Here is a 27,881-nt window from a genome sequence, read left to right on the forward strand (position 1 = left end):
TTTTCGTAAGACTTTTAGTTTGTCCAATAATCGACTTAGATGACCACCACGAGGTATGAATGAATTAGTTTACGCGCACGGTATTTTAGCAATTGCCGTCTTCCAACAACAATATTAAGGAAATACAGTATTAGTTCACGTTTTAAAATTTCTAAACTATGAAAAATATTTAGTCTTAACTTCTTCAGCTGTATGTACGAAATTTCAAAATTTTTTCTACATAATATTCGTGGTGCACAACTCAAATAAGTCGTAGTGCCTTTTTTTCCACTATTTTTCATCTCCTATTTTTCGGAAAAAATTTACACAGGATTAATCCAGGTTAAGGTTTCATCTTGTAGCATTCATTTGTAAATATAAAATTTGATTATAGTTACAATTACTTGTTCCCTCATAAATCTTTATTCCGTAACAAATATGAGAGTGTATGTTAGCAAAGTAAATTGTACGCAAAATGTCTGTAGTGCATAATGGGTTTAATAAAAAAAATACCATATTTAAAACTTTAAAAATACTATCTAGATTTGTATGATCCAAACAAGCGGATATAATCTATAGATAGGTCTAAACATTTGGATTTCGAGACTAAATTATCATAGAAATATGTTTTTGAGTAAATACATCTATACTTAATACCAGATTGTTTTATTTGAGTTAAATAGAAGGTATTTATCATTTAGGTATTATTTAAGTACCTTAATGAGTTAAGTACTTTAATATAAGAATTGATGTCATTCAGTGGTCAAAACTCGACCACAATCCAAATAAAATATGAACTTATCTATATTTATCCCACGCTGAAAATCAAACATGTGATGATTGTGTACCAGTCTTAAATTTGTTTTGATTTTCTGTATATTTATCGTTGTTATTGCGTCACCAGAATTTTAACTCATAATCCAAATGTTAGTTTTTTGTTTATGTTAAATTCGTTTTCGTACTTATTTTTCATCATTTTTTTAATTTATTAAGTTGTTCTGGTTATCTACAGGAAAATATGTTTCTAACAGTATGCGTAGATTTTCCTTGCGATGCTCACGAGCTGAGAAAAGGGCCTTAAAGAAACATATTTGCTAATAATATATAGATATAGCTAATACTTGTCATACCAATAAGAAGAATAAATAAGCAGACACAAGAAGGATCTTATTTAAGAAACATAATTTAATGTAGGCTATTCTAATAGCCAGTGAAATTTATTTTTGTAAACTTCACAAGAGAGATAATAGTAATAATAATCGAAAGTATATAGTAAAATTAGTGGGATTCTGTTAACTGCCGCAAACATTTTATCAGTACTGTTCACCTTCATACTGTAGTACTGGCTCATCCCTTGCTTTGCTGGATACGTTACACGCACAGATCTGTAGTCTTATGTGGACGGGCAAATGTTAAAAATTTTTAACAGAGACCACACACCTCTTTGTTTCCCTAGTTGGAACACATAATTCTTCATCCAAACTCTATAGTTCTTGAGAGTCACTTAATTGTATACACAACATATGTGAGCAATATCAGTTGTGTGTTTTTAGCTAATTTCCCATATAGGGAATAAGCTATTACCGTAGTGCTCATGTAAGACCTGGACCCGGCAGGGCTAGTGGACCCGGACCGAATTAATTTTCGTTTTGAGAGCCCTAGAGGCCAAAAACACCATTCGTTCCTTTTTTGTTACATTTTTTAGACAAATTAAAATATGATATTATGGAGCTATTTATGTTGCAAGCGCTAATAAGTGGATGATACTTAAATAATTTGTAGAGAACGGATTGTCCAATTAATTTGTTTGTGGTGTCAAACCATATGTTTATGGGAGTAAGGAATCTGTTACCAATAATAATTAGTGTACATTTTGCTCGAATTCGAGCAATTGCAAGGTACTGGTATTACAGAAAGAAAGCTTAAGCATAGTGTCAGCTTAGAAGTTCTTCGGATGACATATTTTGGTCTCTTCCACTCACAAATTAGCTATGGAATTCGTTTGTGGGGAAACTCTGCTGCCTCCAACAAAATATTCACTTGGCAAAAAAAAGCTATCAGGACTATTATGGGTCTTACTAAACTTGAATCTTGTAAACCTAGTTTTATTCAGCTCAATATTTTAACTTTGCCATCACTGTATATTTTTTCCAACCTTGTGTATGTAAAAGAAAATTTAGTTAACTTTCCCATGCAGCACAGCAATCATCATCACAACACTAGAACTAAGCACAATATTGTTACACCTTATATTAGATTAAGTAAAACCTTCAAAAGTTACCATTATCATCAGTATCTATTGTTCAATAAGTTACCATTAGAAATTAGAACTCTGTCTGTAAACAATTTTAAATCGTATGTAATGACATTCTTAAAAACAAATGCCTTTTACACTGTAGAAGATTTTTTAAACTTGTAAGTTAAGCCATCAATGTCATGTGGATAAAGTAGTATCTAAGTTGAAACACTCAAAAATGCTACATACAACCCTATTTGTTGTACTGTTTGACGTTGCCTATTACTGTACTAAGTTTAATGGCATTAATAAATTCTTATTGAGTCTTATTGAGTCTTATAAATACAAGGACAAAACATACATGAGACGCTGTTTCCAAAGACCTATCACAAAGTTCTGGTTTCTCATGAACCAAACTAATAAGTAAATCCATATCAACATCTACCATGATGATATAGAAAACTAAACGGACTAAAAATAAAAACTAAATTAACTAAATAGCAAAACAAAACTAAATACACCACTTGGACACTGCATTAAAATCATAAACAACCACCACTCTCGAGGGTTGAACCACGACTGAGGAGTGGGGGCAGTGGCAGTCCGGCTGTTTCGCCGGTAAGTGTGTTCATCTCCATAAAGCACAATGCCCCGCTACCCACTGCTCCGGCGAAACCGCCGATCCGGCGGTCCAGCGAGGTAGAGAATATCCGGCGGTTTCGCCGGATCGGCAGATTCGCCGAACCAGAGAAGTGTGGCCTGCCCCATGCCTTCCTGTGTATCTCAACTTGCTCCAGCGCCGCCGGATCCAGCGTCCGGCGGTTTCGCCGGTAAGTGTGTCCCTGGCCAAAGTATGGATGTTCTACTTTAATGTTGATTTTACTAAGAACTTTTTCAAACTACTGCATTCCGCTTTACAATATTTTAGGAATCTTAAAAAAATAATTTGTTAAGGAATGTACTAGGTACGTTTTTTAAGTAAGGGCCGTTTTTAAATTTCTTCGTTCCAGCACTGCGATTGGCATTTTCGACATTTGCTCCGTGTATGTGCATCTATTGGTAAGACATAGCCGGAAATTCGAGAAAAATCGGCCGTGTTTACATCCGGTTTCGAGCATTCAAAATGGTGCCGCCAATTGAGACTGCCCACGACTGTGAAGTGCACGCTGTAATTAGATTTTTAAGAGCTTAAGGTGTGAAAGCCATTAAAAATCATCGACAGATTAGTGAAGTGTATGGCAAGAACATTATGAGTGTCATAATTGTATGCAAGTGGATATGGGAATTGAAATACGGTACCACGAACGTTCATGATGAGTAACGCACTGGGCGGCGTCATTACTGTCCCCGTACCCAGTGCGTTGCTCATCATGAACGTTGGTGGGGCCGTCTTAAAATGTCCTTACCTACTTGCGTACCATTCCGTCACTCATAATGTTCTCGCCATACACCTCACTAATCTGTCGATGATATTCAATAGCTTTCACACCTTTAGCTCTTAAAAATCTAATTACAGCGCTCACTTCACAGTCGGCGGCAGCCTCAATTGGCGGCACCATTTTGAATGCTCGAAACCGGATGTAAACACAGCCGATTGTTGTCGAATTTCCGGCTATGTCTTACCAATAGATGCACATACACAGCGCAAATGTCGAAAATGCCAATCGCAGTGCTGGAACGAAGAAATTTAAAAACGGCCCTTACTTAAAAAACGTACCTAGTAGAATTGCAAAAAGTTTAATAAAACGTTTTTGTGGGAGTATTGTTGTGTCTTCTAGAAAATAAAGTAGTCCACAACATGATAATATTAACAAGTAATCCTTATTTTCACAGCTCCTGGGAGTGTTCATATCCTGTTATCTTGCCTACTCCATCCGAAACGACTATGAATCTGTCTAGCTTGCTTGTTCTACAGGAAAATCAGCATAACTCCAACCGTTGACATTCTTCTAGGAAATATTTTTGAAATACCATATCAGCGCTGTGTGGTGCGTGCTGTTTTAATCAATTCATTAAATGTCCAGATAGATTAACTATAGGTTTTGTTTTAGTAAGAAGATAACTTTTCCTGAGCACAAATAAAGACATTTCGGTTTTTGTTTTACTGGTATTAGTAGGCTTGTTGTTGAATGAACATCAAGTAAAATTATGGATAAAATTAAGGGTCTTGTGAAAATGTTGCCTTTGAGCTGATTGGAGTATTTTGGTCTTTAATTAAATTTTTACATAAACTAAGAGACTGAGATTCACATAATTTTAGTCAATAAATGCTCTTTCAAATAAAAATATCATTTTACAGTATAGATTCTTTGTCCTAGATAATATTAGTTGATATCACATTTGATGTAGTTTTACTATTGCTCTGATGGATATGTTTGTTTGAAAAAACAATTATAGCGTAGCAGAAAATCCGTGTTCTATTTCACCACTGCAGTTGTTGTTGTGGACAAATTAATAACCTGGTAGTTGGTTAGTTAACTAATATTATTTTTAAGACATATCTTTTTACTTATATCGTATGGTTCCTGAAGCTTGAGAGACTTAAAAATATATTTTTGAATATTGATATTGCATGACTTCTATTCTATACATTAATTTAGTCACATTTTAGTAACCACACCGTAGCTAATTTGATTTGTTATAATCTTTAACATGAATTTATGATCTTTTTAAATAGTATATCAATGTTGAATGTAAAAATATTTTAAATCATTGTATAATTGAATAGGTTAAATGCTGTCAGACACACTGAGTATGGTTCTTCTTGCCCAAGACATCCAATCACTACTTATGTGTTAGGTCAATATTTTAGCTAGATGCTTTCAGATACACAACCATACATATAATCTAGTTCACCCGAGGAAACATTAAATATTATTTTATCACAAATACTAGAAAAGACCCGGTATGGATCATAAACATAAACAAATGACGTTTTTGGCCCGAAAGTAAACAAAACCCCTATACTAATAGCATTAATTAACATATGGTTTTGTTTACTTTCGGGCCAAAAACGTCATTTGTTTATGTTTATGATCCATACCGGTATTTTTCTAGTATTTGTGTTATTTTATAATATAGCTTTTATGTATTATATTTGCATAAAATGTGAAGTGCCTTATTAAATGTTTAGAAAAAGAATGTTGATGTTTTGTCATGTTACATTATAACTAAAATGATATTATTGTATGTTATTATACTAGTGTTATTATATATTGTAAAAATATTTTGCTAGTTAATTTTAAAGGGTTTATAATATTAGACGTGTTTTTACTCAAATAAAATACTTTAAAAGTTAACCTTATTTTATATTTACCAAAACCTCATACTCTCTTTCTTCATAAAGTTCTTGTTTTGCATGGTCCAACATACAAACCATCAAAATGTAAACAAGTTTTTTTTATTACAAGCAGATGATTTGCATGATTGTAGGAGAAAGTAAAGTAGCCTACCTTTGATAATTCCACTGATTATCATCTAAAGTTATGAGTGACGAGTGGCATAGTATAGTTATTTGCAAATGTCTATAGAAAGGAAGATCAAAATTATAAATTTTTCTAGGGATGAATCTAAAAACTCTATTTTTTCCTTTTAATGAAACACATATTATCAAGCCACAAATGCTATATAGGTGCTACCAATTCAGGAAAGCAGTAGAACTGTACCAAAGTAGTAATTTACATTGGATAGCAACGGATAACTAAGTATGGCTTCTGAAATGATTTTTGTGCCAATGTAGAATTAGTTTAGAGATTAATTGGTTTTTTGAAAGAAGAGATGTTATATATGTTAATTCCGCTCCGATAAATGACTGGAAGAAGCATGCTCAATATGAGGGATTCAACTGTACCCGTTAAGTGTCTTAAGTTACCGTAGTGAGAGTTGCCAGTAGAGCAACAATTTACAAATACAGTACCCCATATTCATATAATGCATAATGCTGCCAGTGTTACACTTTTAAGCAAACTATACAAGCCAGTTTGTAAATAAACTAACGTAAAACACATTTACTGTTTTATACGGCATTATTTCAGTTTGTTTTGTCTACACTCAGCATTTACCCGAATACCTTGATCAGAAGGGACTATCAAACACTCAATTCTAGTGAATCATTTAGAACAAATTCATATCAGTTTGTTGATTCAGTACCAACTGTATCTTATCCTGTATTGTGATAAGATTAATTAAGTAAGTTTACACAGATTAATCCTATTAATAAGACTCTATGTTACTTGTACTATTAGGAGTGGCAGGTAATTCTATTTCTATGTTAATCAACCACACTTGCTCAACTTCTTTTGCTTTTGCATTCTTTGAGGAAAATAATTTCCTGTAGCTTATAATATTAAGTACTGTACGGTATTCCATTTTACGTTTAAACTTTGCCAAATGTGAAAGACCTTTAGATTCTGTAGGTACTTTAGAAAGCTAACACACCTGGGTGCAAAGTTAAAGGGAAGGTGAGTGTTCAATGAATGATTTAATACAGGCTCTATGTCAAAGGGGGGGGGGGGGATTGGCTAGGGGAACTTTGCCACCTTTTAAATCTTGAGGAAGTCTAGTCTGACTACTTCTCCAAAATAAAATAAAATGTATTCTTGATGGTTCACAATGAAAAGTTGTAAATATTTATATTGTTAGTCCATATATTACCAAAAGAACAAAGATCTATTCACAAACCATCGATATTTATCTTTCTTATTATATATTTACTACTGATTCTACTTTACTACTTGTGGTACTACAGATAACAACATTTGTTTATTCCACAAGCGATGGTAAAAATGAAAAATTTCTAATATTGAAACCGAAACTTAAAAAAATTGAATCTCAAAACCCAAACACAAAGCATTTTTAGTTAAAAGTTTAGTAAAAAATAAAATACAGGCACATAATAATAAAATGTTTGTTATGCAATCAAGAGTGAAAGAGATTACTTCAACACACACACAAACAACACAATAGTTCAAATAAAAACAGTAAACATTAAAATAAATTAAACTCCTGACTCTAACACTAACATGAATCTTAGAATTATTATAACACTAGCAGAGTACCCGTACTTCGTACGGGGTTGGCATATGAGTATAAAATGCTTATTGCGGTTATACTCGAGCTTTGCGTTTGCAATGGGGGAGGCCACAGTTAAGCCATAATGTTCTACCACTTCACCTAAACAATAGAGAAAAATAAATTAATTCGCAAAATATCACAAATTATTCATGAAATTACAAACAAAAACATAACTGTAAACAATCCTACTTTGACAGTTCTCATAGCGTATAACAGTTTTTGTTGCTGCTTAGTTCAAAGTAGCTGTTTTCATAAATGCAAAAAAAATAATAGTGCTTCACCCTGGTGGTAAATCTTATAACTTTTAAATGCTTTTTCATATCATAGAACCAACTTTTTTAGTTGAAACAGCTGACTAAATTCTTTAATTCCCTTTAAATGTGATTACTCATAAGGTTAACATGGGGAACTACAGAGCCACTGGGGCGGAGCCCGAAAGGATTCTTGAGATAAGAATATACCTATATGTTAATCGGGAATGTGAGGTATCATCATGCCAAATTTCAGCCCAATCCGTCCAGTAGATAATGCGTGATTGAACTTCAAACAAACAAATAAACAAACAAACTTTCACATGTAAGATGTGTATTAGTAAGATTTAGTGGTCAATTTTTGTTTGAGTTTAGTAAATATTGATACAAAACTATTGTACGGTAGGTTATTCCAGTAGTAGTATACTGTATATATGAGAATCAATGAAACCACTGTAATAAGCATATTAAACCATTTATAGCTTGAAAATAGCCTTATTCAGTGGATAGTGAAACCACTGCTTGAAACATCATATTTACTTTACTTTAGTATTAAAGAATACCTTTTGCAGGTCAGAATTTAATTTGCCCTTTTCATTAGTGTTCATGGAATGATGGGTGATCTGTTTGCTCCATTTCTGCTAGTTTGTGTGTAAACAGTGTTATAAACGATAATAATGACGCCAAAAAATTTCAGCAGTTTCAAAACAAAGCTGTACAAATCTTCAATTCCAAAACTGTCAGAACTTGCCGATCGAATCTCAAAACCGAAACTTTTCCAAAGCTTTGATGGTTTTGAGATTTGGTATTCAGTTTTGACACATCAATATTTTCCACCAATTAAAATAAAATGTGTTTTAGGCTTTTTAGCCTTAACTAAACAAAATTATCGAATTATACTGGAAATAGCTTGATGGGATTTTGTATTATATTCTGTAGTTTTATAATATACATAAAATCCCAAAGTGGTATGAAATGAAACCTTAAGGTAAACAATTTAGGTCTCACCTGGAAATTATAAATTTGTTGTTTTATCTAACACTTCTAATTAATGCTTGACAAATTATCTATATAAACACAAAAGCAAAATTCTTTCAGCCTCTGCTGGCTACCAGACAATTTTCATTTTCTTATTGAATGTGACACCAAAGCCCAGTTTACAGCCAGAAATTGCCAATGAACACCTGTAGCCTGTAGATAAGCTGTTATCACTAGCGCAGTGAAGGTCACCCAGTGTGAGTGTTGTGTGTAGGCAAGCTCTGTTGCACTTGGAGCTTATGTCAATCTCTCACCATGTTGCTGGACATGGAACCTAACGCTGGGATGGTCTGCATCAAGTACATCCTGGTCATCTTCAACTTTTTGTTTGTGGTGAGTAAACATATATGCAAGCTTGTCTATGATTTCTAGTTGATCTCAAAGTCCACCAAACACACCTGTCACTTTTCTTTCACAATTCATTTTAAGATAAATTTGAATACCGAGTGAATAAAATCAATATAGAAACATTTTACTCATTTCTTACTCAGTTAAAATGTCCTAATTAAAGGAAAATTCAGTTGCAATCAACAGATTCACTACTTAAAGAAAACTCCCACTAGATAACAAGGGAACTTTGAAAGCCAATAAATAGGGCGATGCCCTTGAGGTGCATATTTTCTAACCACTGAAAGGAATATTTTAAGGTGGAAAAAATTGTATGGAATCAAATATGGCAAGTCAATAACTGACAAATATGAACGATTAATTGAATAGCAGAATAGAAAACATTCTGGGATCTTATGTCCAGCAATGAAACTTTTTTAATATACACGATTCAGTGAATTATACCACAAAAAAGAAATACCCCCGCCGCAGCAAACCTGCCGTCTAAGCGAATTTCCATTTGGCCGAATTGATTTTCAATTGATCTATTTAAATAACATTAGGTTTAACAAGTACCTAGGTTTGCTGCTACAAGGAAACTAATAAAGTAGTGTGTTTTTAGTAAAATATTGATAGCTTACTATAAAATAAATAAATTTACCAAGTTTGATCAAAATATATCCATAAACAAGCAAACTACAACATTTTACAATATTCTCCATAAGAATAACATGGGAATTTTAAATTTACAATTTTTTTAGTTTTCTCTGTAACCAATAACCGTACAAAAACACTTTGATATACTGAATTGTTTGTTTTTTTAAGCTCTTTAAGACGGTTTAGAGAAAAATTGGGAAATTTTGTGTTTTGAGGGTAAAAAGTGAGAAAAACCAATTTTTACCCCATAAAACCCCCCATAAAACCCTGTTCCCATGGTCCGATCATGCTGGATCGCGAACTCATTCAAGTTTATCCCGCCTTACACCTTCAAACCAAATTTCATCAAAATCGGATAAAAATTACTCAAGTTATCGTGTTCACGGACACATATATATATATATAAATCTATATATATATATAAATCTATATATATATATAAATCTCTATATATATATATATATATATACATATATAAAAATTTGAACGAATGGTGTTTTTGGCCTCTGGGGACATTAAAATGAAAAAGTAAATCGGTCCCGGGCCTAAGTCTTACCATGAGACCTACGGTAATAGCTACTTCCCTATAGGGAAATTCGCTAATAGCTACTTCCCTATAGGGAAATTCGCTAAAACACACCTAATATATTAGTATGAATTATTTAACTTGTTAATAAAAAACTAAAAATGAAAATATCATAAAAAATATATCTGTAAATGAAACAATTGTAAATGTTGCAGAGCAGGCAATTTTTGCAAAACAATTGTTTTTTTTTGTCTGAAAACGCCAACATGGCTTATAAAATAAATGTACAATCATGGAAACAACTCCTTCTAAATACTTAAGAAGAAATTTATTACATAGTCAAATTTTGTCTCTTGTTTTAACTAAAACCATAATCTTATCTAATATGTTTGAAAAATATACAAAACTATCACATATTACCATAGACAAATAGAATTAATATAGACTGTCAAAGGAAGGTTCCGCGATATGCCGTTCGGTTTTTGATTCGCTGCTGTCGTCGGCTACTCGCCATATGCCACCAGCAGACACTGCAGCGGTTTAGCCCCGTTCACACGGGGCGAGTTTACAAGCTACAAGCCGGATTTTTTACACCCAGCTAGTAAAATAGCTCAGTGTGAACAACTTACTCGCTCAAAAGCTGCTTGTAAAAAAAATTTGGAAAAAGTTGACGCTGCCGCTACTTTATTTGCCAACTCGCCAGCTTTTGAGCGAGTAGGCGTGTAAAGTAGTCCAGTGTGACACACAGTTGCTTGTGCGCATGTTATTCAAAAATGGCGGAGGATTTAGTTCAAGCCAGCTACTGAGCGAGTGGAAAAAGCATCGTGTGAACGACTACAAGCCCAATCGCCGGCGTCTTTCTACATGTCGGCGAGTTGGCAAGTGGACAAGCTCCGTGTGAACGAATACAAGCGCACTCGCCAACTCACCGGCTTCTTACACGCCGGTGAGTAGCTTGTAAACTCGCCCCGTGTGAACGAGGCTTTTGCGCCGTAACTACATGGCAAACCTAGCGGCTGGCGCCAGAACTTATGCTAAACACAGCACAGCTATATTTATCTATTATAGACGGTCTATATTTATTCTATTTGTCTATGATATTACATAGTGCACATAGTGTTAACACGTGTTTTTCCTCTGAGCTAAAAAATAATAAGTCATTGTATGAAACATCTCTGAAAGGAAATAAATTTTTATTGGTCACTCCAGTTATTATTAGACCACCTTTTTGAAAAATTCTTGTAATCGGAATTCCCTAATAATATTTAAAGACAGACTTACTGTGCGTCCCTTATACAGTACTTTCATTTAATATGTCCCTTAGCGGACAAAATAATGATCTGATTTTGACGAGATTTGGTAAATCGTGTAAACCTAAGTTTATTCTAATGAGCGACAGCATGATTGGACTATGGGAACGGAGGTTTATCCATTGGGTAAAAATATTTTTTCCATTTTTTACCCTATAAAAACACTAAAACTAAAATTTTTCAATTTCTGTGCGAACAATTTTGCTGAGATTAAAAACAAATAGGTAAATAATTAATACAATGAAGCGTTGTTATGCGCTTAATAATTAAAGAGATAATTCCAAAAAACAGTAAGTTTAAAATTTCCATTTTATTCTTAAGGAAAATAAAATAAGTAGACTGAAGTAGTTTGCTTGTTTATTAACGTACTAGCAGTTACCCGATGCGCGTTGCTGCGCTTAACAACCATTATTTTAAATGGTAATTTGTTCTTTACGATGAATAATAAAAGTATATACCAAAAATAAAAATAGAATACCTATTTTACTTAATTGTCAGTGGATAGACAATGTTTTTTGTTTTTTCATTAGGTGTATAAATATATAATTTTTAGGCGTACCTACCACCACGTGAGCACGCAACATACAGCTGTCCGTGTTAAAAGCATGCATTTTCTAAATTTAAACCGACAATAGTCAGGGATTGCCCTGGTGCCTTATAATGGTGATTGCCAAAGCAAGACACAAAAAGGAAATTGTAGTTGCTTAAATTCAGAGGGTAATTCGGATGAAATCGATTTCTTGGGATTAAGGCTATTTCTCCTTTAAACTTACCACTGATAATTTTTGCTTCAATCAATTTTGGTGTCATTTTTTTATCGTCAGTCTGGTAACGTTGCACAGGTTCGGTGGATTTAAGTGACGCGTTACGCATTAGTATTATTGGAGTTTTTTCTTTTAATGACAGTAATGTGGTGGGTTAAGGACAAATTGAGAGGCATTTGAATACCCAAGATAGCACGCACGATTATTATTCACTTAATAATTTATGTTAGATTGTGTGGGTAGATAACAAAAGATAAAAACCTTTGTACTCGTTAAGCTGATGTTATTTCAATAGGGAAATAGGCCTACATCTTACATTTTCAAGGAAATATTTTACTAAAAGTATACCGGTAATCAGACAAATAGAAATCCACTTAGTCTGCAGGTTTGCTGCTGCGGGGGTATTATTTGATTGATAATACAGTAGCATATAATAGCTCTGTCTATACATTTTAATAGGGCGAAGTGAAAAACTAAGCCTTGCAAATAATATGAAGTAGCTATGAGCGTTCAGTTATTGAGAGCAATATGAATATTCATCAGCTGATAGAGAAGCTACAAAAATAGCCTTGAAGCAAAACCTTACGTGACCTTCATCATGCCTGAAGCTGGTATGATAATGAGTCAAGGATTTTGTTAATCTTCCTTCATTTGTATTTCCATCTGAACAAATATAGTTGCCTTGGGTTATTCTAAAGTAACAGTAAAGTGCCATACTATCATTAAAACCAAAACCTCGACAGACAGCTGAATAAAGGATTATATATCCACCTAGCTACCTGTACTTCTCATAAAAGATCAAATTCATGAAATAATCCTCAACCACCATATAATTTATTTACCATTTAACTCTATCACACACACACGCACACATAGCTAAGAATAAAAACTAAATAAATCAACAGAGAATATTTTTCTAACGTAAACATAACATATATGCACTTACAAATAATTTTGAGACTAATAAAAAATAAATAGGGAAGGTGTTGTTTGTACCTTGGGAAATTTTCTGTTTCATAAATTTTCCACCACCTATTTTGTTTTTTTTTTACTGTTTCTAGTATACTTTACTTAAACCTTATTGCTTAAGAAACACATTTATATTTTTAGGTGCAAAAAAGTGTTGTTTTTATTTTGAGATATATTTGAAAAATTGTCCTGCAAATAACCCAAGGTACAAAATAGGGTGTTACCTTGGGCCAAGGTACATTTATACCTTGGGAGAGTAGCATATGAAAGAAAGCCAATTCATGTATAAATAAAAAAAAATGCAAATATTGCAAAGAAGGGCACGGCTTTCACTTCCACTGTAAGGACTTAAGCCCCCCCCCCCCCTATGCACAACCACATACTTTTTAGACTGTGCAGTAAAAAAACATAAAAGTTAATAATTCACGCATATGGCAATTGGGCTTAGGAAAAAAATGTGTAAAATAAAACGTTTTCTTCCTTCATTTTTACTTTTTTCTGGCAGAAGACCCCCCCCTACACTCTATTCTGTAACAACCCCAATAGGGTTATGGAAAAGTTAAATGGACGCCCATGGTGCAATCCCTATAAACTCATACTAATACCATCAACATCCACCCAAGCCAGACTCGTTTATTTAATGTGGGCCCTCCACACATTAGTAAGATTAATATTGTAGAAAGACCTAAACGCTACACGCGTCAGTGCCAGCTGAGCTACTATGCCACCGTCGGCCAGGCGGGATGATGACTCGGGCAGGTCCGTGAAGTTAACCCCCCCCATAAAAGCACTAACAATAAAACTAGTATTAATGGTTAGTGCTTCGTTAGTGCTGGTTAGTGCTTCAACTCCCATCGTTAGTGCTCTTACGGTTCAGGAGCTATAACCAAAAAAACTGTGGGTGGGGCCAACTTCACGGAAGTTAGCACCCTCCAGTAGTAATACCAGCACTAACGAGGCACTAACCGTTGGTACAGTTTTGAAAGTTAGTGCTGGTTAGTGCATCAACTCCCATCGTTAGTGCTCTTACGGTACAGGAGCTATGACCAAAAAACTGTGGGTGGGGCCAACTTCACGGAAGTTAGCCCCCCCAGTAGTAATATGTGAGCACTAACTTTCAAAACTGTACCAACGGTTAGTGCTTCGTTAGTGCTGGTTAGTGCTTCAACTCCCATCGTTGGTGCTCTTACGGTTCAGGAGCTATAACAAAAAAACTGTGGGTGGGGCCAACTTCACGGAAGTTAGCCCCCCCCCCAGTAGTAATATGTGAGCACTAACTTTCAAAACTGTACCAACGGTTAGTGCTTCGTTAGCGCTGGTTAGTGCTTCAACTCCCATCGTTAGTGCTCTTAAGGTTCAGGAGCTATAACCAAAAAACTGTGGGTGGGGCCAACTTCACGGAAGTTAGCCAACCCCAGTAAAAATATATACAGTACTAACTGTTTTTTGATAGGCTAAATGTACTAAATGAATCCTTGCCCCATGTGAGGAGGGGATAACTTCCCTGGGGAAATATTACCTTTTATTAAAGGGCTTAAAGTGTTGCCACTTTGTGTTAAAATAAGTAAAAATATGATATATTAATTTATTTTTGAAACAGTGCCTGCAAAAACAGAATAGTTATTTGTGTAACCAGTGGGCAAAGTGGCACTTTGCTGGACACGAGAGCAATGTTTACGCTCGAGCCGCAGGCGAGTGCGGAATGATCTCGAGTGCAGCAAAGGCCTTTTGCACTTGTGTTACACATTATATTTTTCCTACAGTCACTATAAAGCATATAAATGATTAGTCTTTCAAACACTATACAACACGTTTTTAGGTTCAGCTGGCAACACAAATAGGTGCCCTAGAGAAAGTAGTACCCGGTCCGTATCACTCCGTTTTTTTTCCTCGGCAAGAAATGTGCTCCGCGACTTGAGAATATAGTTCCGTATGTTTTTGTAATTTGAAGTGGTTTCCGCGCCTAAAACAATGCTTTAAAGGTATTTCCTTGTTTATTAAGATCGTAGGAATGTTTTAAAAACGTTTAAAAGAAAAGTCCAGAAAGTTCAGAAATACCGAAACTATAAACACGAAATGACAGGTTAAATCGTAGTTATAATAGTCAATCAGCTGCTCATAGTATTATTATCTTCAAGTGTTGCCAAACTATTTCCAAGCGTACACGGATTACGTGCATAATAGAACCACGCTGTTTTGTGTTGTTTCGTTGGAATCCTGATGTGCGCCAAAGTATAAACCTTACGACAAAGTATAAATATGCAGCAATTAGCAGCTTTCTGTACTATAAACAGTACAAGGAAGCCAACTTTGTCGGGTGACTGTAGGAAAAAATAATATGTACTGTTTGTATTGGAAGTGTTATCCACGTAGACTGTTTCTGTTCTGAGTGTGGAGTATCTTAATTATCTCTCAATTACACTTGTACAAAAAACACTCCATACTTGTGTCCAAAGTTAAAAGAAACGTAAGGTGGGTTACCGGTTGTGTTAGAATCAATGTTATCATAAATATCTGTTTATAATTTTTTTGATAAAATAGATAGGAAAGCCCTCAAGGTACATTTTTTCACCAGGTCACAGGGATCTGTTTGGTACTAGTAGGATGGTCCATCAACTACGTCTACTTTGAGTACTCCGAGTTTCTCGAGTCTCACTTTTTCTCCCCGGGATTTCTCATGGTCGGCATCGGTATCCTGGTTTTTGCCGTCGCTTGTTTTGGCTGCTTGGGAGCCTACAGGGAGAGTACTTGCATGATTACCGTGGTAAGTTATTATTTGAAGTTTTTAATATATTTTATTTTTAAACTATAGAAGACCTACTCTCTATTAGGTAGGTACACATTGTAGGTGAAGTGCATCATAGGTTTATTGAGAAAATAAGCTGTTCCCAACTAAGCTTTGTTGGGGCAAAGACTATAATATGTGCTTTATTGTACAGATATGTGTTCATATATATATAGTATTTGACAAAAACCGCTGATTGAAAGAAATGCCTAGTGTTATTGTCACAGTGAGATGTAGACATACTGATATTTAACGATGCTTATTATTAGTGATGTAATCCATGATAAGATAAAAACGATTAAGGTGAGATAAGGTAAATATTTATACAGAAGCAAGGTATATGACGAACAACTGTCTGCTGCAAATTTATAACATAATATAAATAATTGCAATCAATTGAATCCCAAAACATGGTCTTTTGTTATCTGAACAGCATAAGCTATAGAGGACATTGTCATGCAAAAACACAATACACTGCATAACTGCTATACTGACTGCATACCATGGATGGTGTTTGTTTCATATAACTCCTCTTGCTGATCATAAACTCATTAACTCCTTTGCTACAACAACCATCACTGAGGCTCTAGAGGAGTCACCAGCAGTCAACAGTTCAGCTGGTATGACACACATGTTGTGTTACAGTTCAGTGTGATGCTGGCAGTGATATTCGGCCTGGAGGTGGCTGCTGGACTCTCAGCCTACATACTCCAAGGAGACATCCACAGCATGCTACAACACACCATCACTGAGGCTCTAGAGGAGGCACCAACAGTCAACAGTTCAGCTGGTATGACACACATGTTGTGTTACAGTTCAGTGTGATGCTGGCAGTGATATTCGGCCTGGAGGTGGCTGCTGGACTCTCAGCCTACATACTCCAAGGAGACATCCACAGCATGCTACAACACACCATCACTGAGGCTCTAGAGGAGGCACCAACAGTCAACAGTTCAGCTGGTATGACACACATGTTGTGTTACAGTTCAGTGTGATGCTGGCAGTGATATTCGGCCTGGAGGTGGCTGCTGGACTCTCAGCCTACATACTCCAAGGAGACATCCACAGCATGCTACAACACACCATCACTGAGGCTCTAGAGGAGGCACCAACAGTCAACAGTTCAGCTGGTATGACACACATGTTGTGTTACAGTTCAGTGTGATGCTGGCAGTGATATTCGGCCTGGAGGTAGCTGCTGGACTCTCAGCCTACATACTCCAAGGAGACATCCACAGCATGCTACAACGCACCATCACTGAGGCTCTAGAGGAGTCACCAACAGTCAACAGTTCAGCTGGTATGACACACATGTTGTGTTACAGTTCAGTGTGATGCTGGCAGTGATATTCGGCCTGGAGGTGGCTGCTGGACTCTCAGCCTACATACTCCAAGGAGACATCCACAGCATGCTACAACGCACCATCACTGAGGCTCTAGAGGAGGCACCAACAGTCAACAGTTCAGCTCGCATGATGAACGTTTTGCAGTCCGAAGTAAGTCCTGCATTCAGGTTAATTAAATTTGTATTGTTGTTTTCAGCTATACCCAACCCATACCCTACATTAATATTATTGCATACAATAGAGCAAAAAGAAAAACTCAATTATCATAGGGTACCACCCTGGCTGACTGTACCTCTTCTAGGTTTTTAATGGCTTTTTCTTCCCTATAGGGAAATTCGCTAAAATTGATACATCGTCTATTCGTCACAGGATAATAAAAAATACTTAAGAATTTTAACATTCCCTCTTCAAAAATAATTAACCCAAATTCTTGTCCTATCAAAGGACAATTACCTCTGCCGTAGCAAACAAACGTACTAAGCAAATTTATATTTTCCTGGTTGGATTTTCACTTGATCTAGTCCTAAAATATGTCAGATAAATTCCCCATATATATGGGAAATTCACTAAAATTACATTACTATTTGTCACATCAGTTTTATTTCTTTATAGCTGCATTGCTGTGGCATATATTCTTTTAGAGACTGGGAAGGGATCTACCCTGCCAATGATTCTTCCATCACACTTCCGGAATCTTGCTGTGACACATCTACTGGTGACCAGTATGTACATTTATTCTAGAAATTAGCATATAATTTATGTTTGTGATCAGTACTGTTTCTGATCAATATTCTTGCTGTTAATGATCTTTTCAGGGGCAGTTCCAGGGAGGGCATTCCCCCGAGAGCAAGGGAAAATTTTCAAAAAACGTATCTCATAATCATTTAATATTATTATAGTTAGCTACGTGTTGATACCTAAAGGAAAATCTCGGCACCATTGGTTTTTAGGACAAGTATCGAAGTATCAGTGCCAACATCAACGTTAAAATTTGAGTACGGTATTTCAATACCAACAGGACAGGGGCCTATAAGCAGCCACGTTTTGATGATGACGACAAACGATATGCGCAGCGGCATCGGACGAATTGCGCAGCGGCATCGGACGAATTGCGCGTGCGGCGGTTGTTACTTTCATTACTTGTTTATTTTTCTTAGTACATTAGGTATAAGTGATGTGTCTAAGGCTAAAACTCGAAACCAACATTAGAAAAGAGGTCTGAGTATATGTTGCGATCACGGCAACATAGTTTTGTATTTCCCGTGATCACAATTTTCTTCCTTTGGGTAATGAACATAGCCCATAAAATATTCATGTGCTCTATGGTAATAAATGGACAAAACGCTTGGCCATAGGCTATTGGAGGTGATTCTTCCAAAATATAAAGTAGATTTCTCGGTCCTAATCAAAATTTACGTAGTCTACTGACAATTAACTAGCTTTTTTCGGCCTTCTAAATTCTACAGAAATTTCCAATGTTTCCAGTACCGAGATCAGCTCGACATTCTGGTCCCCGGTCCCCATAAGTTTATTTGATTTTGATTAACAATTAGTTATTACAAATTTAAATACATGAAAACAATATAATTTGCTGTAAAAATATTGTCGAACTGCTTTCACAGATGCACCCGTAGTAAATTGATAAAAATATACGGATCTTTGTATGTATATAGGCAAGATAACATACATACAAAAAACGAATGAGTTTGTTTCATGTTCACAAGTATTTTTTACTAGTTTTGATTGTCTCCTGCAATTGTAGCAGCATCCGTGACCATATTCTGCGGTTTCGGCGTCACCGCTGGTTGTCTCTCGCTATCGCCTCAACGCCGGTAATCGGTTTTTCGGCCACGTTTCGGGTGACCGGGCTTCAGATAATCGACGCTTGACTGTAGGTAGTGAGGTTACTGATACTGAGATCTGATGATGGCCTTAAAAATGTGATAAAAATGTTAATTTTCTATTGACTTTATTTTATTACAATTAAATACTCAAAGCTTGATATGTAAACCTTCAATCAATATTAAATGTTACTGAATTAGGAGTGGAGGTAGACAGTGTTGGATTTTACAACTATGCCGCGGGTATTATACAATAAACGCCGTGATTGCTCGTGGTAGATGATGTTCCCTTGTTCACGATTTCCCCATGATGGCGGGTGACGACAATGATGCACCCTTGATTGGGGAGATGTTCACGATTTATTGTTTCAGGGATTTCAACTCCCCCTGACCTTAAAACTAGATTTTTTTACAATTAAACATTTTTTCCTACAGTTGCCTAACAATTTACAACAAGTGTAACAATGTTCTCTCACTGATTTGAGAAAGCAAAGTGGCCAATTCGCTCATCAGTGAGACAATGTTAACACTATAATGTTGCACAATGTTAACATTGTCTCACTCTAATTACTTTGTCTCACTCCAGATTTGCAACGTGAAGGCACGAAATAGTGAGCGCGTAACATGCAGGCAACGTCGTATGCGCGCGAAATACGTTGGCAGCACTGGCTGTAAATCAGCTGGTCAGCTGTTGTACTGTTGTATTTGTCACTTCACATTAAATGTTAAAAGTTCACTATTAAAAGTTCACTTCTGTGGAAAAATAGGTTATGTTTCTTCACCAATTTATTTGTTTTATGGTAACTGTAGGAAAAGTATAATGTGCAACTCGAGTTCAAAGTACAATTGCCTCACTCGAGAAACCATTCCTCACTCGCCTACGGCTCGTGAGTAAGGATTTCTCTCGAGTGAGTCAATTGCTCACTTTTCTCACTAGTTGCACAAATAACTATTTTCTACAATTAAAAATCTTTTTATGTCTCTAAATAGCCTAAAAAAGCGAGTTTTTAGGTCCAATATTCAAAAGTTTGCTTGGGAAGGGCCCTCAGACCCCCCTTTACCAAGGGGTATGGAATACCTAGACATCCTACAACCCAAGATTCCAAGCAATGGCCCCCTCCGAGAATCCGTGCTGGAGCCGCCCCTGCATCTTTTGATCTATTATTTTTTCCTACAGTTACCCGAAAAAGTGGGCTTTCTTGCACAGATTATAATACAGAAAGTCTTACTTTGACGCATGGTTTTTACTTTGGCGCACACCAGTATTCCAACCAAACAACACAAAACAGCGTGTTTTTATTATGCATGTAATCCGTGTACACTTGAAAATAAGTTGGCAACACTTCAAGATATTACGACTACAATCATTTCCCATTTCGTTCAATGTTTGGATTTGACCTAACCTAAAAACGTGTTGCACAGTGTTTGAAAGACTAATTATTTATATGATTTATAGTAACTGTAGGAAAAATATAATGTGTAACACAAGTGAAAACTGCCTTTGCTGCCCTCGGAAAACCCTGGCTCGTGCGTAAACATTTCTCTCGTGTGCAGCAAAGTGCCACTTCGCCCACTAGTTACACAAATAACTATAGTTTGTGATTAATTCTTGGTTTCAGTTTGAAAATGATTTATTATTTATCATCTACAGAACAAATGAATTATTATGTGTATTTTTGTAGCAATGTTCCGTAAGTTTTATCTTGCAAACTAAACTATTTTAATGCTATAGAATAAAGTCTTACGTAATTTGGTTGTGATTTAAATTACTATAAAAATACAATACAATTGAACAACACTGTCCAAGACTTACTTGGAAAAGCTTATTTGGTTTTTTCATAGGAGTATATATTATGACGAGTTGGTTTGATTGAAAATTATATTTTAAATACTAATAACATTAGATTTCAATTGTACGGAACCAGGTTTGTTTATGTAAAAAATATATATTTCCTCAAATTAATAAGTAATAGGTAGTAATATGGTGTGTTTGAAATTCCCTTAGATTAATTGAGAAAAAATACATAGAAATCACGTGGGAATTCAATCAGACGGGATGGGAAGACATGTTATAACGTAAACAAAGTTGTCAGTTTACATTATCATACATAGGATTTCTTATATAATAGTCTCTTACTTTAGATTATTGTAGTTTTTAAATGTGGTATGCCTACTTGAGAAAATCTTAATTGCATTTTAATAGTAGCCCATGCATTAGTGATGAATGAATTAGTGGTTTGAACAAAAATTAAATTACGTTCGATGAATTAGATGCGCTATTTCTCAACCCAGGATTTCCAAAGGAACAACTGAAGGAAGACCATTAAAAAGCTCGGTTTGGACACATGCACAAGTCGATAATCAAAAATAAATATTACAATTTCGATTTGAAATGTTCATTCAAAAATTGTTCTAAAAATATACATTTATTCAAATGAATTGTCCAATCAATAAAATTGATATTGTAGTACATTTAGATTGGTTTAGTGAGTATGTTATACAATTAATTAGTTAATTAGGGTAATTTCTTATATTGTTGAGGGTTTCAGATATAAGGAATAAAAGAATGCTATGGCTTTTAAGTTTTCATTCAAACTCTTTATCATCTCACACAGTTACTCTTGTATGCAGTTATCACAGTAACCAAAATGGTAGAAGCCAAAAATATTTTGGTTGAGTTCTACGTTATCACTATATAGCCGTAAATCTATTTAAACATTTACACATATTGTTCAAAGTTGTGCTTCTAACTTGTTTATACCACTTGGTAATATAGCGGTTAGCTACAATTTGTGATGATTTGGTGGATTGATTAGGTGTTACGACATTATCATTCATCTTGGAAACGAGCATTGAACCGTTAAATTTAACCACAGCTTAATTTTAACACAGCTTACCGCAAATCACGGGCCCAAGGAGCCAGCTGATTGCTACTAGCACTAATTAAATCATTTATGCAATGGAATTATAATAATCTTTTAATGACTTTATAGGCTTACCTCCGTCAGTAGTCCAAAATTGTGTCTTATTTCAACTAATGTTGATCAAAGCTGACATGTTTCGTTGCACTGCAACATCGTTGGAGCTTTACGTCAAAAACATCAAATAATTTAAACATAAAATACAACACGGGACACGGAACACTTAAAACACGAAATAACACGATAGCGCTTTCATGACACGGCATGGCAGCAGTTGTAGGTAGCTTTGCTTTGCTACCTACAACCACTGCCATGCCGTGTTATTTTGTGTTTAAATTTTGTGTTTAATGCCGTTTGGGCAGTTAGATAAATGTATCTGTAATACTTAAATGCTATGAGAAGGGAAGGATACAGGTCTATGACGTAGGAAATGGTGAAGGAAGTAGTAAGGCTAGCAGTGCAGAGTGTGGGAACTGTATTTGGCAATTACATTAATGTATCTGCAATCCTAAAATGCTATGGGAAGAGACTGTAGACTGTAGGTTAAAATGATTACGAAGCACAAATTGATACATATTTTCGATACATGCAATCGTTTACAATCGAAATTTACAACTGAGTTGACAACAGCTGATTTTTACTCCATTGAGGCTGAAAACGATGTTTACCCTCTAAAGAGTAAAAATGCTACTTTAGCCCCGCAACGCATGCATTAAAAACGACTGTTTTTACTGCAGTATGACCAAAACAATATAATATGAACCCTTGATGACTCCGCTCAATTTTGTGGATGCCTCTGCAAACGCCACCTAGTATAAAGCCAAAGTTTACTGTACTACTATAGTGCGTTCACAAAATATAGGCGGTTAGAGGGGAAGTTCCACCACCAATTTTTTCTGCTTAATGTATGTTGCAGCTGATTGACGTTTTGAAAAATCTCAGCTGTTGAGCAATGATTCAATGGCAGGATCAAGACGTGAGGATAGATTTTTCCCCCTAAAACCACCTAAATTTCGTGAATGGAGTATAGCTTATTATTCTAGAATATACAATGTTCAATATCTTGACGATTTTATATGTTGATATGATTTACAACAGGAGTACAAACTGTAGCCAGGTGTACCAACACGGTTGTCTACCACAGTTGGAGACTTTCATACGGGAGAGCATTTTCCTGCTGGCTGGTACTGCTTGTACTATAGCTCTGATACAGGTAGGTCTAATGTGTAAGAACATACTGAATAATTCAAAATTAGTTTATATTTTTTTACTATGGTACCCAATCCCATCTAACACTTGGAAACACCTCAAAGCCCTGGTTAGTCAAATAAAAGCTTGGATTCAAATGCAGTTTGTTGTTGTGTAAAACAACCATTGACTTTTGGTTGCCTACTCAAGTAGTCATTTCATCTATGGACTAGCTATAGCCATAGACTAAGCATAGCCAACTTTTAATTAAAAAAGAAAACCAGTGAAATGAGACACTCACCGTGTGTGCTACAGTCTTGAATGATTTGTTCTCATATATAATAATAGTAGTTTATTTTATTTTACTTTTGTCCCAGTTCATAGATAATTCAACATAGATAGTTCTGTTCATAGATCTACAACCATTGTTTCGACGCTAGTTGCGTCATGGTCACGTAGTTAGCAAGTCGAGAAGTATCTTGTCGTAGTCGGTCACTTGGACGTCGTCATACTCACACAAAAACGAGTGCAAGACTAAATTACTTATGTAATCCCCTCACAGCAATCTATATCATAGTAAGTTTATTGAGCTGTGACGGGATCACGTAAGTAATTTACTCTTACATTATGTCCAACAGCTCAGGGGCTACACACATGGATTTTAATTGCAAAAAAAAAACATAAATACACTTTAATTGTTACAATAAAGTAAAACAAATGGTTCTCCCGGACGGAACACAGGCCTGTGATGAATAGTATTTATTTAATTCTACCTTCACAGGAGCCGGCTGGAGAACAGCATTGCAACAACCAATAGGGTTAGTTTATTCGATCAGGAATCGGGTGAATGCGGTGTTGCCAGTTCAAACGTCGCGGCCTTGTGTACTAAAGACGGCTATGATCTAATCCATAGTCTAAGGTGTTATTTTGGAAATTTATAATATAATCAAAATGTATAAGAAGTTAACAATTTAAAAGTAGGTATCTTCCATATTTAAATATCGACCAAAGTATCACCATGGTAACGTGTTCCAGCTGGTTGGCGTCTCCTTCTCGTGCTCACTGGCTAAGATGTTGCGTATCCAGAAGACGGAGAGAGACCGCCAGCGTTGGGAGATGAGAGAACAACTCATCAACAGCTATACACAAGGCAAGGGCGAGAAAGGTCCTGTTCTTTACATGACCATCTCCGACCTTCGGCCAAGAACATAACCTAACCTGTGTGTCTGTTGTTGGTGACGTCTGGAACATCTTGTGTCTGTGTTTGTGATTTGTTTTTGCGTACTTTGTGAATCTGCACTCGTAAATTATAAAAAACAAGCATTGGAAATAATTTAACATAAGTTGAAAGTGACTCACCGCTGATAACAATCCATGGGTAAGCACTATTTCACGGAGTAGAGTAGAGAAATGGATGGGCGTAAATGTTATGCACAACATAATTTTTATACTATCTAGTGAATGGAAAATGTTAACTTTAGTCTTAATTTGATTCATTCAACTCCATTAACTAATAATAATCATATTTTGAAGTTACTTGTTATTTTTTTATCTATCAAAATAAACTATTTTAGCCTTGAACTAGAATTGAATAAAATTATATTACATTTTTATATTTTAAATAACTCTTAGTTTTCTTCTATAAAAATGAAATGTGTGATACAAAAATAACTCGCTAAAACAAGTTCACAATATAAATCAAGTGTCAATTTTAAACTTAAATATTAAGAGGATTTAGAGCAGTGTTCTGCTAGACGCACACTATAACTATTATTTGGTTTTTTTAATAAATTTAAATTAAATTAAAACCTTATTATAATTCAAACTGATTAATCTTTTATTTAGTTTTCAACATTCATAATGCAACTTTCAATCTTATTCATCCTGTGATAAGTGTGATTCTCTAAGATCTGGCAAAAAAAATGTCTTTATGTCTCTGGACAAAAGCAAATTTTTTAAATATTTTTTTGCTATATTCATATTTGAATATTCTAAACATTTCAACTTTAGAATGTTATTTCCAGCTTTTACTATTAACATGTAAATTCTTAAATCTTTGTTATCCTTCTCTGTGTAATGTAAGCTATTGATATGACTCTAGGAGGATTAAACATTAAGGAGAGGGCACGCGAAAAGGAATATACATGTTGCGGTGAAGCCAGCCTTAGCAGAACACTAAAGGGGCACGTGGAGCCATAGAGTGGCAAAAAACCGCCACTATAACATGGGAGGGATAGGGGAAAACGTGACGTGCACAGTTTCGAATTTAAATTGCCGCTAAACTAAAACACCTGTGTTATTTACCGATGGCATTCTTAAAGTAAATTTCCTATCGAATGGTGTAACTATTTCCTGCAAACATTATTATTTATTATTTTACTATTAGAGATCTAAGTTGGAAGAATCGTCTTGGACTTTGAAGATATGATTACTTTAATTACGTTCTTGAAATAAATATTATGTATCTACACAAACAATCAATTTATTCAAGTTCCCTAAGAGTTTATCAAAATAAAAATAATATATTTACCAATATTTAATTGGAGTATTAAAAAAAAATAAAGATTTTAACTTTTTTCATTTTTACAGTTTTTAAAACAAGCTTATTAAGCATAGATTTTAAATAAAATATCCAATTTGGATGGTGAAATTAATATAAAATTAGCATTCCTTATTACTTTTTCAAAATTTTAATACCGTTTTTTGATAGTTTTTAAGTCATTTATGTGCTAGGCAGGTAATTTGAAATAGCCGAAGTCAAGAAAAAATCAAAGTGGTGTTCGCTTTTATTACACTCACAGCCGTTCCAATTAAATTACATACTTTAAAAGTAAAAAATGTTTGATTATTTTATGTCATTTTGAGCCATATTATGAGAGCTTGATGTTAAGAAAATATCAAATAAAATCTGAGTAAAAAGTGATATCTTTCAGTTTTTGCAACGGTGCGTGTATCATCATATTATAGTTTTAAAACTTATTTGATTTCTTTTTATGCAAAAAGTGTTCAAACACTTATACTTCTTTATGATTTAAATATAGGATTATGAATAGTATGATCACTATTAAGTATTAACACATATAGTAGTAGGGCAAAAAATAAAAACATTCTTCCATCCTTCCACGGTTATGTTTAATAAAAAACATATTAACTGGTCATCTTAGAATTTATTATTTGTTCATGAATACATTCTTCCTCTTAGTTAGGTTTCTGATATTGCAATTCTAAAGTTCTTAATTTTGTTTGCATTATTTATGTAGTCTTAAATCAATCTTATAATACTTGACTGCTATTTCAGTAACTAAATCTCTAATATGACTTTTTATCAGTCCCAATTGGTTGGTGTGTTCGGTTAGCCTTAAAAATGTTATTATGTATGTCTCCAAACACAATGCCTCCCCCCACAATGGTACGGTGTGCGATCGGGCTGGCTTCAACGAAACTCGAGCGTGTCCCTTACTTAATGTTTAATCCTCCTTTGTATGACCTAAAAGAATACTACAACATGGAATTTCAGGCTATACATTCAATAACGCGTCCTTTTTATGTTGCTTGATTTATTAACATGTGTGTCTAATGATTAATGTGAAATATCCAACAGTAAAGTCAGCTTTTATTTAGACCAGGTAACATTTAAATCAAGGGCTCAGCTTCTAATTAAAGAGGAAGACAAAATATTAACTTATAGATGGTAAGTTTTATTTACTTCAATATTAAAATTAGTGATGGGTCGGTACTTCACGTCAAATGTCGATTCCGCCGGTTCTTGGCAAAAGAACCAGAACCGAGAACCGATGGTGAAATGTCAGACATAAAGACAGGGGCTGTTGTAGTATAACCAATCCATTTAGAAAACTTGGTAAAACTATTTCAAAAATGGTATTGGTATCAAGAATGGATAAATTTTGGTAATCACAGTCATCACCAATTCATCAAATATTTTCAACACTTCCTGCTACATTACATATTATTTTGATTTGAATGTGTTTGGCTATTTAGGTGTGTTTGTTTTTGTACAAATAAGTTTTATTTTCTTAATCCCTTAGGTTTTGTCCCAACCTAATACTAATGCAAAATACTGTAAAATTGAAGTACTCTATAGATATTTTGTTTAAAAATAAAAAAAATAAGTACCGGGTAGCCTATCCTAAAAAAATTTAATAAGGTACCGATGGTACCAGAACCGAGAATCGATTTTGGCTAGGAACCGTTTCCGGTACCGACTTTGAAAAAGTGGTACCGACCCATCACTAATTAAAATATAGCAAATTTACCACTGCGGATACAGTTTATTACAGAGGGTTATTAAAGTAAATGTGTTAATCCATCCTATTCCGCTGCAGTCTATTTTAGTCTTTTTTTTGTACTTACAAAGTAATTGTCAACAAAATGTCAAATAATGTTTATTATACAGTTGCCACAATAAGTTTAATCAGTGATTTAAAAGTTATACACTATTTTTTTACAGGAGAATGGAATCTTTTGCCTGACCCAGTTGTTGATGGATATGAAAACTTGGTGTTGTGTTTTAAGTGATAATCGATAACCACTTACTCCCATTTTTATTGATATGGACAGATAGACATGATGTATTTGATAAGTAAATAAATTGTTGTATTACAATAGTTCGATATTTTAATTTATATGGTAAACCTGATTAAAAGTTTAAT

At 34.8% G+C, this 27,881-nt stretch overlaps 2 protein-coding genes across 2 annotated transcripts in view; both read left to right on the forward strand.

The window, feature by feature from the left end:
- The window catches only part of LOC129005268 (CD63 antigen), a 33,670-nt gene extending 28,156 nt beyond the window's left edge, over window positions 1–5,514 (forward strand). Inside the window, exon 5 of the mRNA XM_054434110.1 lies at window positions 4,049–5,514. Coding sequence (XP_054290085.1) covers window positions 4,049–4,114 — 66 coding nt within the window. The 3' untranslated portion in view covers window positions 4,115–5,514. The remainder of the gene's footprint in view (window positions 1–4,048) is intronic.
- Window positions 5,515–6,414: 900 nt separating this feature from the next.
- Window positions 6,415–27,836, forward strand: LOC128995357 (uncharacterized). The gene is made up of 12 exons (XM_054420356.1): window positions 6,415–6,468; window positions 8,792–8,910; window positions 15,706–15,894; window positions 16,561–16,705; window positions 16,750–16,859; window positions 16,901–17,029; window positions 17,071–17,199; window positions 17,241–17,411; window positions 17,874–17,983; window positions 23,122–23,236; window positions 24,247–24,376; window positions 27,680–27,836. Exons 1-12 carry the CDS (start codon window positions 6,441–6,443, stop codon window positions 27,745–27,747), a joined length of 1,443 nt encoding a protein of 480 aa, XP_054276331.1. The 5' UTR covers window positions 6,415–6,440; the 3' UTR covers window positions 27,748–27,836.
- Window positions 27,837–27,881: the final 45 nt, after the last annotated feature.

The sequence above is a fragment of the Macrosteles quadrilineatus genome, unplaced genomic scaffold (genome assembly GCF_028750875.1).
Source record: "Macrosteles quadrilineatus isolate MER2022 unplaced genomic scaffold, UCM_ALF_1.0 Scaffold_1__1_contigs__length_201487025, whole genome shotgun sequence".
In the NCBI taxonomy this organism is placed as follows: Eukaryota; Metazoa; Arthropoda; class Insecta; order Hemiptera; family Cicadellidae; genus Macrosteles; species Macrosteles quadrilineatus.